The sequence below is a fragment of the Podarcis melisellensis genome (assembly GCF_964234715.1).
Source record: "Podarcis melisellensis genome assembly, chromosome: 14".
NCBI classification, from domain to species: Eukaryota; Metazoa; Chordata; class Lepidosauria; order Squamata; family Lacertidae; genus Podarcis; species Podarcis melisellensis.
In genome coordinates, this window is record NC_138546.1 from 45702207 (window position 1) to 45715767 (window position 13561).

The following is a 13561-nucleotide window of genomic DNA, read 5'->3' on the forward strand; positions in this document are numbered from 1 at the left end:
CGGTTTTGCACAAGAGGAATCTTGATGTGCTTACTGACAACTGGGGGAACAAGGGTGTTTTCTAATCCCCTTTTCACCCACTGGCGCTGTGAAGCCTTCACAAACCACAAAAGTAAGACATGGGGATTAAGTCTTCCTGATTATAATGCTAGCATTATAATGCTAGCACTTTTATTCCACTTTCTAATGTACTCCTGCACGGCATTGCCAGTTGCATTATGAAACGGTGGCTTTTTTATTCGACATGCCACCATGCCATGCTAAATTTTGTGCGAATTCTACCGAATGCTAGAATACTTCCCCAAATTTCTACCGAATGCTAGAATACTTCCCCAAATTTCATCACATGAAATTACAGTGCCAAACTCCCACGATTTTCTTGGTTAATGGGGTTGCAAACGGATTTTGGTTTTTTTGAGGGGGGGTGGAGAGAAGCAAATAACCTGGAAATGAATTATAAATTGCTCGATTCTGCTCGTTTTTCAGAAGTGGCTAGAATGTCATGTGAAAGATCATGTAAAATATGAAAGTTATCAGGTAAGGAAATGCTGGGGGAAATCTTAGTGGTGCAGCAATAAAACTACAAGCATGTTTGTAAAGCTAATTAGGATCTAGAATGGTTTCAGATTGGATGGGGGGCTGCGTGTTGAGATTCCTGCATTGCAGAGGGCTGGACTAGATGAACCTGAGAGTCCCTTCCAACTCCTCAATTCTATAGTTGTCTGAAGGCAGCCTCAGTCTTGGGACTCTGCTTTGCTTCAGTAGATCATCGGAAGTCAGACCACTGGTCCATGCAAGTTGGTACTGTCTCTGCATTGACTGGCAGGAGTGCTTCTGGGTTTCAGAAGCGAGGTATTGAGCCTGCAAATCTTGTGACCTACTGCTGAGCTGCTAGAGTCCATGTGGACCTGTAACTTGAGTCATGCCATCATACATCCTTCGCCTGAGCACATATGCTTCGCCATGCCCTTCAAGCGAATCCATCCCAGATAGAGACTGGCAGCCATTTTTGAATGGTGCAGACTTAAAGGTTTGCAGATCCAACCCCTCATCCAACCCCTGGAGGTTTGAGAGCTGTCGTCCCACAAACGTTGAGAGTGTGCAGGTAAACAGATGGCACAGTGTATCTGTGAATCTCTCTCTCTCTCTCTCTCTCTCTCTCTCTCTCACACACACACACACACACACACACACCAATAGCCTTGTTGGGGCAGAGAAGAGATGAAGGAGACACACAGGCTGCATCCACACTAAAAATTGAAAGCAGTGTGGTTGTCACTTTTCCCCAAGGAATCTTGGGAGCCAAGGGGGCTGGGAGTTGTAAGGAGACCCCTGTTACCTGCCCACAGCTCCAATTCGCAGAGTCCCCTAGGAAGGGGAGGGCGATTGTAAAATCAGTCTGGGAATTATAGCTCCAAGGAGGGAAAAGGGGGTTCCCTAACAACTCTCAGAGCCCTTAACCTAATGTAGTTCCGGGATTCTTTGTGGGAAGCCATGACTGTTGAAGGGGCAGAAGAGAAAGCCTGCAGGATCAAACCAAGGGCTCGTCTGGTCCAGCATCCCGTTGTCCCACCAGATGCCTGTGGGATGCCTCAAAGCAAAACCTGAACGCAACAGCTCTTTCCCCACCTGCATCCCTCAGTGGGTGCAGATCAAAGCCATCATGGTTGACAGTCATTTTTTTAAATGTATACAGTGGTACCTCGGGTTAAGAACTTAATTCATACCGGAGGTCCGTTCTGAACCTGAAACTGTTCTTAACCTGAGGCACCACTTTAGCTAATGGGGCCTCTTGCTGCCGCTGCACCACCACCGTGCAATGTCTGTTCTCATCCTGAAGCAAAGTTCTTAACCCGAGGCACTACTTCTGGGTTAGCGGAGTCTGTAACCTGAAGCATCTGTAACCCGAGGTACCACTGTACACCACTTGATTGTAAAAAAGAAACCCAACAAACCCACACACCTCAAAATGGTTTACAAAAAGCCAATTAATAGTCTTTGCCTCCATCCAAATTGGTGGCCGTCATTGCATCTTGTGGGAGGGAGTTCCATGGTTTAACTATGCACTATGTGAAGAAGTTTGTTTGGTTTTTTGTCTGCCCCAAATCCTCCAACATTCATTGGATGCCCGTGAGTTCTAGTGTTACAGGATAACAACCTTTCTCTGTCCACTTTCCCCACACGGTGCATGATTTTGTATGCTTCCATCACATCACAGATTACTTGCCTGTTCCAAATGCTGTAACCTTCCTTACTAGGGGAGTTGCTCCATCCTCATTGTGATGGGCTTCACTTGCCTTTTCAACATATGCCATGGATATAATGCAGGTGTCTAAAAGCACCCCAGGAAAGTTGCCTGACGCTGGGCCCATCAAAATATTTCTCCATCTATCCAGAAGCAGCTCACTGGCTGAGGTGGAGCCACTATGCTCACTTCCTTGCAGGAGAGTCACTGCTGTTTATTGGAATGGGAAGAGGGAAGGGAGAAGAGGGAAGGGACAGGGGGATCTGGTGCTCCTGCCAGTGCTTTTGCACCACATTCACCTTCCCATCTGCTGGGAAACAAGGATTGCAGCTCCACAACACCCAGCAAAGCACTTTCACATCAAACCCAGTATGATCTACTCTGCAGGCCCTGGGTAATAAACACCCAGCATCCTCAGCAGGCTGCCAGTGGGACCTGCTGGGCCTCAAATATTATCTCCTGAGAGAAGAGAGAGAGTGGCCAACTCATCAGCCAGTATCTGCAGGCAAGGCATGTGGTCCACCACTGAGCTGCTTTTCAGTGAGACAAGTTCCCTTCTTCACATCTATGGCACCCCCCACTTTAGTATACACTATACAAAGAGGTTGTCTCTTTTTCATTCAAACACAATTCAGCTTGGGAGAGTAATGGAGATCTAAAACACTGGGTACTTCAAGGTGGTCGCTGTTCTCAGATGGGATCCAGCCACATGCTGGCAAACTCAGGTTGCACAATTGAAATGATGTGGTGCTCTGGAGCAATAAACCCTAATAATAATAATAATAATAATAATAATAATAATAATAATAATGGGATTTTTTGCAATAGGGACCAGAAAATGCACTTGAAAGTGTGGCAAAACATGTGCTTGATCTTATAACTTCGCTGTGGACAAATCAGGATGAATGCCCAATGAACAGGTTATTTGGAAGAGGCTACTGTCCAATGTATAGACCCAAAGCCACAGTTTTCAGATCTACAGCCAGTGGAGGTTAATCCATCTAGGCGAATGGGGCACATCTTCAATCTGCCCTCACCTGCCTGACTTCTTACTTGCAGTCAGTCAGGGGGTGGCACTGCCTGTGACCCTCCTCCTCCTTTGCCTCACAGTTGCCCTAACAGAAGGAACAGAAAGAAGGATTTGTTGGCCCAGTCTGTCATTGTCTCTGGCGCCACCTGCTGTTGGTCTCCCTGCCTTCTGCCCAACCACTTCCAATGGTTGCCAGCACAAGCACAAGCACAATGGACAACACAAATACATATCATGCTTGGGTTGGTGCCCTTGGCCACTTCCAGACAGACAGTATTTTGTGGGAGGGATTCCAATGCATACCAGGAAAATAGGCACATATAATTTAAGTGGATTAAAATACTCTGGTACAAGAAAATCTTTTAAAAAAAGAAAAAGAAAACCCCGGACTTCTAGCAGTTAGGAGAGTGACAGGGAAAGGCATTAAAAAGTGTGAGATGAACAACTGATTAGTGGGAAGTTGTAGGATCAGGCTGCAAGCAAATCAGGATGAATGCTTCATGTTGTCTTACAGCCTTCCTGCGAAGGAAGTAGAATGAATATTCAGTTTAAAGATGGGGCACCATCTAACCTGTGTATAAGTTTGGGGCAAACCCATCAGGATGACCACACAACAAACAGGTCATGTCGAGGTCACAGGTCTGACCTCATGGGCAAAAGGAAATAAAGGAAATGGCACATCTGCTGGGCACACACACACACAAGTGCCTGCAAACACACATATACACACACACAGAGTCTGTGCAGGTGCAATCAGAGCTTCTTTTTTTAAAGAGAATTTTAACAAGCTAAAACCATTTGCGCTCTCTCACTCTCTTCCATTCTCTCTGTCTCTTCTTGTTTGTTTGTTTGTTTTTTGCTTGTTTTCATTGTTAAAAATGTTGTCACTGTAAACGTGGGAGCGCAAAGTCAGCCACCCCAACTGTCCTTGGGATTTGGTCCAAGTTCCCCCATTGGAGAGTCTCTCTGTATATTCTAGGTGCAGGCTTCCACCCTTCCAGAGGCGCTCCGGGGGCCTCTGCTGCCCAGAAATGACGCTGGTTGCCCCTTTGCCCCCTCCTGTGGATCCAGGTCTCCAGCCAGCCAGGGTTATCATCACTTCGTTGGCAGCCTCTGACCTCTGGCTCCCTTCTACCCATGGAGGGGCAGGGGCAACATTGGCACAAGCTGAAGGAACAGGGTCCTCCACCCCCTCAATTTGTATAGACCTGAGTGCCAATCACACGCATTATCTCCTTTTGGATTTTGGGGTCCTGAGTATTGATGTTGGCATCTCCAACCTGGCCGTCTTCATACCTGTGAGGGAGACAGAAACTGCTTCAGAAATTGCCTTCTTCCACCATACCTTTCAAGATGGTGCAGGCCTATTGCCAATCCCAGTGGGTAAGGTGGCACTGCCCAAGGCTACAGCGCTGGCATTGCCATCTCCCTATTCTGCAAAATAGAACAGTTTCCCTTTCCCTACCCAGGAAATGTGACCACTCACACAAAGAAAAAGCGGGTGCAGACGTGGTCCGACACTGGACACACCCAGATGTTGCCGTGCTTCTGGAGATCCTTTGACGTGATCACTGCAAATGAGAAAGGCATTGGTCTTCTCATAATCAGAACACAACACACAAGGCCTGCCAATATCACCCACTAACCAGGACGATCAGGTACTTTGGCACCAGAAACTCTGGATCTTGCCTCCGACTGACCCACTTATGCAGTTATGGACAGGGCGGAAGGGCAGTGAGTAGCTTCAATCCTCTTGTTTGTGACATAGTAGAATGGAGGACCATCCAATGAAACAGATTGTCAAAGGCTTCAGGATAAACCAAAGGAAAATGCATAATTTCACTGATGGAATTCACTGGTAATGAGTACCAGATTAGGTTCCTTCAAGAGATGGGGTACCCATGGCTCTCCAGATATTGCTGGACTCCAAATCCCATCATCCCTGACTCTTGCCCATGATGGCTGGGGATAATGGGAGTTGGAATCCAACAACATTTGGAGGGCCACAGGGTTCTTCATCCCTGGATTAAAAAAAACAAAACCAATGGAGGATGGCAATATCAACAGCTATTAGCCCTGAAAATTATAAACATGTAGTCTCCAACCTCAGAGAAGGATGATTCTGAATAAAAAATGTTGGAGTCAATTTTTTCTATTTTGTCCTGCTTTTAATATTCCTTCCTTCCATGGGGCCTTAAGGTTCATGTACATCTGGTGTGAAGAGCCTTCTCCGCACCACGACCCCCAATGTTGCCAAACTGCAACTCCCATCATCCCTCACCATGGGTCATTCTTGCTGAGGCTGATGGGTGTTGTTTTACAGCAACATTTTGAAGGCAAAGGTTCCCTTCATCTGATGTACGTTCACATAGATGTGCAATAGAGACAGGCTAGACCCTGAACAACTCTAGCAATTCATACTAACAGAATATTGTCATTCCCAGGAGGGGGGAAAAAGACACCAATGAGTCTGATTCTTATCCCATACATTGTCATCCTTTGTTCCTGCTTGCTATATCACTTCTGACGCTTTTCACACACACAAAATGTTCCTCATTTGTAGAGCAGGAACGAAGAACCTTGTGCTGTCCAGATGTTGCTGGACTCCAGCTCCTATCACCCCTGACTATTGGGCAAGCTCGCATGGGGCCAATGGGAGTTGAAGTCCAGAACAACTGCAGAGAACCACATTGGGAAATGCTGTTCTAAGGGCATGGAACTGGCTGCTGTTGGAGACAGTCTGCTGGACCTTTGGTGTGACCAGGCAAGATGAGTTTCAGGTTTCCCCAGCACACATTCCTTAAATTGGCATTTGTATGGGCATGGTAGCCTGCATTTGGGCTCAGGCAGGAGTCAGGACAGATGTGGAGAGAAAGGAGCTCCAAGAGAGGGAGAGACATTGGCTGACGTGCCTCTCTTGCCCCGTTGCTCACCTTCACAAAGTGCGATGCAATTCAGATTGCGACTCTGCAAGAACCTGGACTGGATGGATCGAGTCTGCAAGCAAACCAGAGAGATCTAGAGTTACACAGACCAGAGGTGGGGAAGCTTTTGAAAGCCTAGGGTCACCACATTCTCTCAGGGCAGCCTTCCAGGAGCCACATACCCCTATCGTGAGTGGAGACAGTTGCCAAAGTGGGCAGAGCAAATGGATATGACTTCCACCTTACAACAGATGACATTCCAGTCATGAAAAAGTCAGAGGTTTCTACACACACAAACACACAGGCCATTTCTCTCTTCACCCTCCCAGACAAGCAAGAGTTCAATGACCTATTTCAGTCAGGCCATAGCACTCAAGGAGGGGACAGGGCTTATGAAAAGACTTGTGGCCTAGGGAGAGTCCCAGTGTCCGAACAAAGAGGCCTGGAGGACTCCATGGACTAGAGCAGGGGTTCCCAAACTCCTGCGTCTGTACCACCAGTGGTTCGCAATATTCGTTCAGGTGGTTACTCTTTCCCCTGCTTCAAAGCGTATTGCTGAAATAAAGAAAGCTTAGAGTTTTGTGCAGAATACCTGGGGGATGGTGTTCATTCGGTTATACCTCTGCACCAGCTCATCCTTGGAGGGCATCCTATGTTGGCCTTTCCCCATCCCTGCATTGACAATAAAGAGAGTAAGAACAGCAACACACAGGGTACCAGGACCGGCTGCTTGCATGAGCGAGGAATTCTGCCAGTTGCTGGTGCAGTCTGTGCAGGGAGGATGGTGCAAATGAGCCCAGAGACACAAACAATGGCCCATGATCTCCAAAGATGTAGCAATGAGAAGACAGACATTCAGCCCTTATCCAGTGCGGTCTATGCTGATTGGGAGAAGCTCTCCAGGAGTCTTCATCTGCACAGCTTCCCAACGTCCTTTAACTGGGGAGTCTGGGAACTGAACCCAGGAACTACGGCATAAGGATCTACCACTGAGCTACAGTCCCAGCTCAAGTAGCAAGCTCATCAGCCCGTCTCTTCAACAGAAGCTCACATCATCCACTAGGTAAGGGAGAACACAGATAAAGGTTGCCCTGCCTTCTACCTGAGATGGAAGAAATGAAGATGTGCTACTTAAGTCTTATCACTTTCCTTCTCATGCACACGATACAAAAACACCAAACTTGTCTGACACGATAAGCACCAGAGAAGCCACCTATTCATATGGTCCGCACCTCCCAAGCAATGGAAGGAAATCATTCCTGGGGACAGAGAGAATATCAGGCCTACTTGCAGCCCATCAGTGCTGTGATGAAGGCACATCAAGGGCTTCTGCCTTCCACTGAGTTTGGGTGCCCAAAGGAGAAACTAGGGAGATCACCATCAAGGTCTACTCTATAACAATCCCAGCTCCAGGCAGCGGTTGGGCCTAGCTGAATCTCAAGACAATGCCTGCAAGGCTACGTGCGTCCACAGCCAGGCAACACACATAGGCAGCCAATCTCACCACCACCACCACCACGACCATCACCCTGAGAATTTTAATCTCCCCAGGAGCCCAGCATGTGGATGGAGAAACACACACAGCGGGGGTGGGGGGAGCGGCTCTTGGATGCACGGCAAGCATGTCTGCAGGACGAAGGGGTGCACTGACAGATGGAAGGGGACAAAGAGAGCCGCTTACCTGAATATCCAAAGGAAATACTGGAGATGGGGCTCAAATAGATGCCTTTGCCATAGGCTGCTCCATGCAGCTTGCAGGAAAACACCAATGTGAGCCAAAAATAATTTTGGGGGGAAAGTGCAGGCCAGGGAAGGGGGCACAGCACGGTGCGAGCATCAGCAAACCCTGGGGTCTGTCTGTCCTTCCTGAACATTTGGCTTTCCCGTAAGGATGTACAAAGAATCTGCTGGATCAGGCCAAAGGTCCACGTGGCCCAACATCCTGTTCTCATAGTGGCCAAGCACATTCCCCAACAGGACCTCAGTGCAACAGCAAGTGTCCCCACTGGAGATCACCATCCACTGGTATTCAGCCTACCTCGGATGGCAGAGGTATTCAACTGTGCCACCAGGGTAGGATTTGGGAGCAGACAGCAGAGGTGCCACGGACCATCACCCTGCAGTAGGGCTGGCTTCACACTTTTGGAAATAAGTGACACACATTGTTCATTGAAGCGGAGGGTGGGGTGGGCTCTCTTTGCCAGGCAGCTCAATTCAGTAAAGGTAAAGGGACCCCTGACCATCAGGTCCAGTCGTGACCGACTCTGGGGTTGCGGCGCTCATCTCACTTTATTGGTCGAGGGAGCTGGTGTACAGCTTCCGGGTCATGTGGCCAGCATGACTAAGCCGCTTCTGACAAACCAGAGCAGCACACAGAAATGCCGTTTACCTTCCCACCAGAGCGGTACCTATTTATCTACTTGCACTTTGATGTGCATTCAAACTGCTAGGTTGGCAGGAGTTGGGACCGAGCAACGGGAGCTCACCCCGTTGCGGGGATTCGAACCGCTGACCTTCTGATCAGCAAGTCCTAGGCTCTGTGGTTTAACCCACAGCACCACCCGTGTCCCTAGCTCCATTTAGAGCCACCTACTAATCACGGATGTGCGTACAATCCTAACCACAGAAGACTGGTGTTTCCTTAAGCAGAAGAAGGTATATTTTGCTTTCAAAACAGAGAGGACCAGAACAGGGGTACAGCCCTTGACTCCAGCTGAGATGGGGATCTATTAGGGCCATCTGCTGAGGGGAGCAGGAGGCAGGAGCAGGAGCACCTGATAGCCCCCTGCCAGCACATAGGAGCACTGGGAGCTGCTTAACATCAAGTCAGACCATTGGTCTATCTAGCCAGCGATGACTCACGGCAGGTGTAAGGCAGGAGGGCAACAGCAGGGGGAGCTAGAACCAATGACAGGCAGAGCCAAGTAGTCTTCTCCTCCCGGCTGAGTTTGACAAGGGCCACACTGAGACAAACCACCCAGCAGTGCCACTTCCTAGACTGGTAATAGGGCAGCTGGCAGGTAGGGGCTAACTGGGACAGTTGGTGGGGCAGTGCCCCATTTGCCCTCCTGGACCAGTTTCCTGTGCATCTACCTCAATACTAACTGCACTGACCAGCAGTGGCTCTCCAGGGCTTCCAATGGCTGACATTCCCAGCCCTACCTGGGGAGGCCAGGGATTGACCCTGCATCCTTTCGCACACAAAACAGATGCTTGGCCCTGCCCTCCCCCCCCCCCCCGAATTTGGTGGCACCACCTCCCAGGACAGAGGAGCCGTGTGATACCATTGTTTTAACCTTACAGATAGCACCTGGTATTTCCAGATCTATATTATTATGGCAGCAACATCACCCACTTAAACATTTCTGATATTAGAGTGTTGGACTAGGACTGCAGAGAGCTGGGTTCAAATCTCCACGTAGCCCAAAAGGTCGCTGGGTGACTTTTGAGCCAATCGTTCTCTCTCAGCCTAACCTATCTCACAGGGCTGTTGTGAGGACCTGTAGGGTAGGGGTGGCCAGAGGGCTCATGTATGCCACCTTGAGCTGACTGGAGGAAAGGCAGGATAGAAAAAAACTGTTAAAGGCCAGGCTCTGTTATCACAAATTGCTTTGCAGCTGAAAAGCAGTATACAAATACTGACAAAGAAATGCAGAAGTTGTGGGGCGTGGGCTGGTTCTTGGAGAGATGCAGAGTTGCTGGCCAGTGTTGGATGGCTGGTGTTATGTATTAAGATTAGCTGCAGTTCTCACTCAGGGCCACCAGTATGCAAATGAAGGATTGAGAACTGTCGCTCACTGATTGGTTAGCTAGTTGGAAGCTGTTACTGTTACAAGTTACTTAGTATTATATAAAACAGCCAGCGAGGCTGCAGTAAGTCTGACTCCAGGAGCAGTTCTAACTGCTGTAATAAAGAGCTGTGAATCTAACAGAGCTGTGTCCTTCGTCCATCTTTCCCACTATTTAACAGCTGATTCCTCAAAGAAGCAATTCTGGCCTTCAGAGACGCCGTGCTGTTGCTTGTTCCCACGGCCCACAGCAGTGCAAATATGGCAGGATGGCAGCCTGTTGCAACCATGCACTGCCCAACTAACCCCACTGCGTGGTTCAGAGTCTTGGGATCTGCCTGAGTAGTACAGGGAGGGAGGACTGTACCCAAGGTGCCCTATGTCCCCCAGGCCGACCAAGTGGCAGTTTGTGCCCTTTGGACATGGGCAGCCCATCTCGTTTCGCCGCCAGAAGTGAAATGGGAAGGCCCAGCCCGGCCGCCAAAGCCCCTGTCCTCTGGGTCATGTGAGATCACATGAGAACTAGCAGAGCCCTCGCAAGATCTCATGGAGAGCATGAACTCTTGCTAGATTTCAGTGGCAGAGGCAGCAGGGTGGGACGCCTGCAGGGGTGCTGCCTCTTTGGTTCTGCTGCCCGAGGCGGTTGCCTCAGCCTGCCTCCTGGGTGGGCCGGACCTGCCCAAGAGGAGGTGGAGCCAGAGCCAATGGCAGGAGGAGCCAGCTAATCCTAGTTTTGTCCCCCTCCTCCTCCTCGCAGAGTTGTAGAAGGGGGGGACACTGAGGCAAAGGAGGAGGAAGCTCGCTGTCATGGCCACCTCCGGGACAGATTGTAAGGAAAAAACCGGGCAGGTGGGGGCTGGTTGAGGGATGATGAAGGTTGCTGGGGTGGCTCCACTGCTTGGGGATGTTCTAGCTATGGGGAATAGCAGGGGTCTGTGGAAGTCGCTTACCTGCAGTTTGGTGTAGGATGCATTGACCAGCCCGTTGCGCAAAATGGAGTGCCAGTTCTCAATGTGAGAGCCACTGCGGGGGGAGAGAAATGGTTCAGCTCGCCAGCACTTGGCCTTATCCCAGGCCAACACACACAATAAAAAAAGATTTAAAATGGTGGCACATTATTCCGTTTCCTAGAGCTTGTGCATCCACAGGAATGTCCCCTGTCTCTGGACACCTTTATATTCAGACCGTATCTTTATTTTTTAAAAAAAACTATTCAAATTTGGAGCTGGGGGGTGGGATAGAAACTCAGCTATGCAAGCAATAAATGAGTTTGCTATTTTATTCAAGGTGCTTAGGGTTAGTTCCGCACAGCGCTAAGTTAAAAGCCACTGAGCGGAATCCTTGTTCCACTGGCAAAATGTTTTGATTCAGATGAACACTGTTGCCTAAGGGAATGCATAAATAGGTCTCTGGTAACTCTGTTGTACAATAGTCTGTGTGACAACAGGTTTCCACAAGTGGACAGGGAAACCCTTGCGCTAGGGAGGGAGAATGCTGGAGACAGCCCTCAAACTTTGAACACACTTTATCCTCTTCAAATCTGTAATATTTTCACTTTCCCTTCCAAAATGAGGAGTCTGTGCAATTGCACTCGTGCAAACCCCCAGCAAATTTCATGCTGGAAAGCAGCAGAATGAAGTCACAGGGTGCCTTTCAGAACAGGTGCAATGGGCAGCAGTTATAGACATTGCCTGGAAGAACATTGTGCAGCTAAGGAGGCCTGGGGCTGGTAAGTACCTGGATGAGAGACCATCTAAGGACCCCAAGGACAACCTAGAGTCCCTTGTTGAAGAAAAGGGTGGATTTTCAATATAATCCCAGAGACCCACCTTCCCTAACTTGATGTCCCCCAGGTGATTTTAACAACAACTCTTGTCCCTGACTATTGGCCATGTTGGCTGAGGCTGATGGAAGTTGTGGACTATCAACATCTGGAAGACAGCAGGTTGACAAAGGCCAATAGCAGACTTGTTCTCTTGGGATGAATCTTTATGCATTCATGTGCAAGAGGGAAATATCCGCAAGTCATGGGGAACCTCGAACTTGATACTAAAATTTCTTATGGCCGAAGCAAAGGGCGAACCCAACCACCCCACCCCAAAGATGAGGCTTGGGCAGTGGCCACCGAATGCTGAGTATCTGGAGAGAGAAAATGGGAATCTGGGGGTGGGGAAGGAACAGAGTATCCCGAAATAGGGCCAGCCAGCCACGAACATGCTACACTGCAACTTATTTTTACACTTTCTGCTTATAAGTCCCTTTCAGCATATATTATTTTTAAAAGTTCCAGCAGTGATTTGAAGAGAAGCAGGACAAAGGCCAAGAAACGCTATTTCAAGGAACGACAAGCTTTTAGCCGGGGGAAATAAAACAAAACAAAACAGTGGGGTGTCCAAACTTACTGGAAGGCAAAAGTGCTGCCATAGAGCTTCTTGGCTGTTCGGAAGCGGGCTTCCTTGGCGGGGGGGCTGCTCAGGAGGAGGAACTGGTGAGAGGTGTGCATAAATTTCAGCTGCTACCAAGGGAAACAGACCCACAGGAAACGGAGAGGGGCAGCCAGGAGAAGGAACAAAAGTAGAAGGGGGGGGAGAGAGAGAGAGAGAGAGAGAGAGAGAGAGAGAGAGAGAGAGAGAGAGGGCCATCATGCAAGGAAGTTTATTCCTCCCCCTCCAGAACCAACTGCCTGCCTTTCCCTATTATTATTTTCATTTTAAAATGCCCCATAACTTAGAAAGCTTGCCTTCACACCCTGACTGTCTGCTAATTTACACAGGGCACCCAGGCAGTGGCATATCGTGGGTAGATGGCGGCACGGGGCACTGGCAGAGGAAGAGGGATGCGGAGGGAGCGGACCGCCCCCAGCACCACTATTCTGGTAGGGTGCCATCACACACAACCCACACACCAGGCGCCACACCCCCACAGGTGGTGCGCCATGCCCCCAGAACGCCCGCCACACCCCTGCGGGCGGTGCACCATGCCCTCATGGGGGGTGTGCCACACCCCCGGGATGTGTGCCATGCTCCTGGGGGTGCCAGCCACGCCCCTGCCTGCTCTCTGCCCCCGGTAGCGGAGCATGCAGCTTTGCCACTGCACAGGGCCAGTTCCCCCGGGCACAAAATTCTTAGGGGCACAACATTTCCGCTCTTCACTTGCCTGAGATCTTGAAGCAGCTGAGCTGCACCTCAGAAATCACTTCCGCAGCCCCCACGGCTGGGACAGCAGAAGGCGGACTCCACTAGCCAACCGTGAGGCAGAAGGAATGGGAGCTGGGTTTGTGCATCTAAGCAAGGGCCCATAACAGCACCAGCTGCCAGTTAGGCTCAGGGTGGGGACAGAACAGAACTGGGGAGTGGTAGGCGGGAAGAATTATAACGGGTGAAGCAGAGCCAGAAGAGACTCGCAAGGCGGACCTGGCCCACTGATTCATTTTGTGTCTCTCTCATTCTGCCCTCCCCACTTTGCACTTACATAAAACCGGGGGGGGGGAGAGAGAGAGCATGGCCGGCGACTGTGGCAGTGACCATGAGAGCTGAGACAGCGCTTCTCCCGCTCAAAACTGTCATCCCAAAGA

The 13561-nt window shown here is 49.7% G+C and overlaps 1 protein-coding gene across 5 annotated transcripts in view; it reads right to left on the reverse strand.

The window, feature by feature from the left end:
• Positions 1–4023: 4023 nt before the first annotated feature.
• The window catches only part of PARP6 (poly(ADP-ribose) polymerase family member 6), a 56712-nt gene continuing 47174 nt past the window's right edge, over positions 4024–13561 (reverse strand). For 2 of the 5 annotated variants that reach the window (XM_081887685.1, XM_081887683.1), the window contains exons 17-23: positions 12390–12499; positions 10938–11010; positions 7881–7950; positions 6792–6871; positions 6209–6272; positions 4762–4846; positions 4024–4571 (exon numbers count right to left, since the gene is read on the reverse strand). In XM_081887685.1, coding sequence (XP_081743811.1) covers positions 4469–4571; positions 4762–4846; positions 6209–6272; positions 6792–6871; positions 7881–7950; positions 10938–11010; positions 12390–12499 — 585 coding nt within the window. In that variant the 3' untranslated portion in view covers positions 4024–4468. Of the gene's footprint in view, positions 4572–4761; positions 4847–6208; positions 6273–6791; positions 6872–7880; positions 7951–10937; positions 11011–12389; positions 12503–13561 lie in introns of those variants that run through there. The other 3 variants (XM_081887684.1, XM_081887682.1, XR_014162705.1) reach the window with 2 other exon arrangements.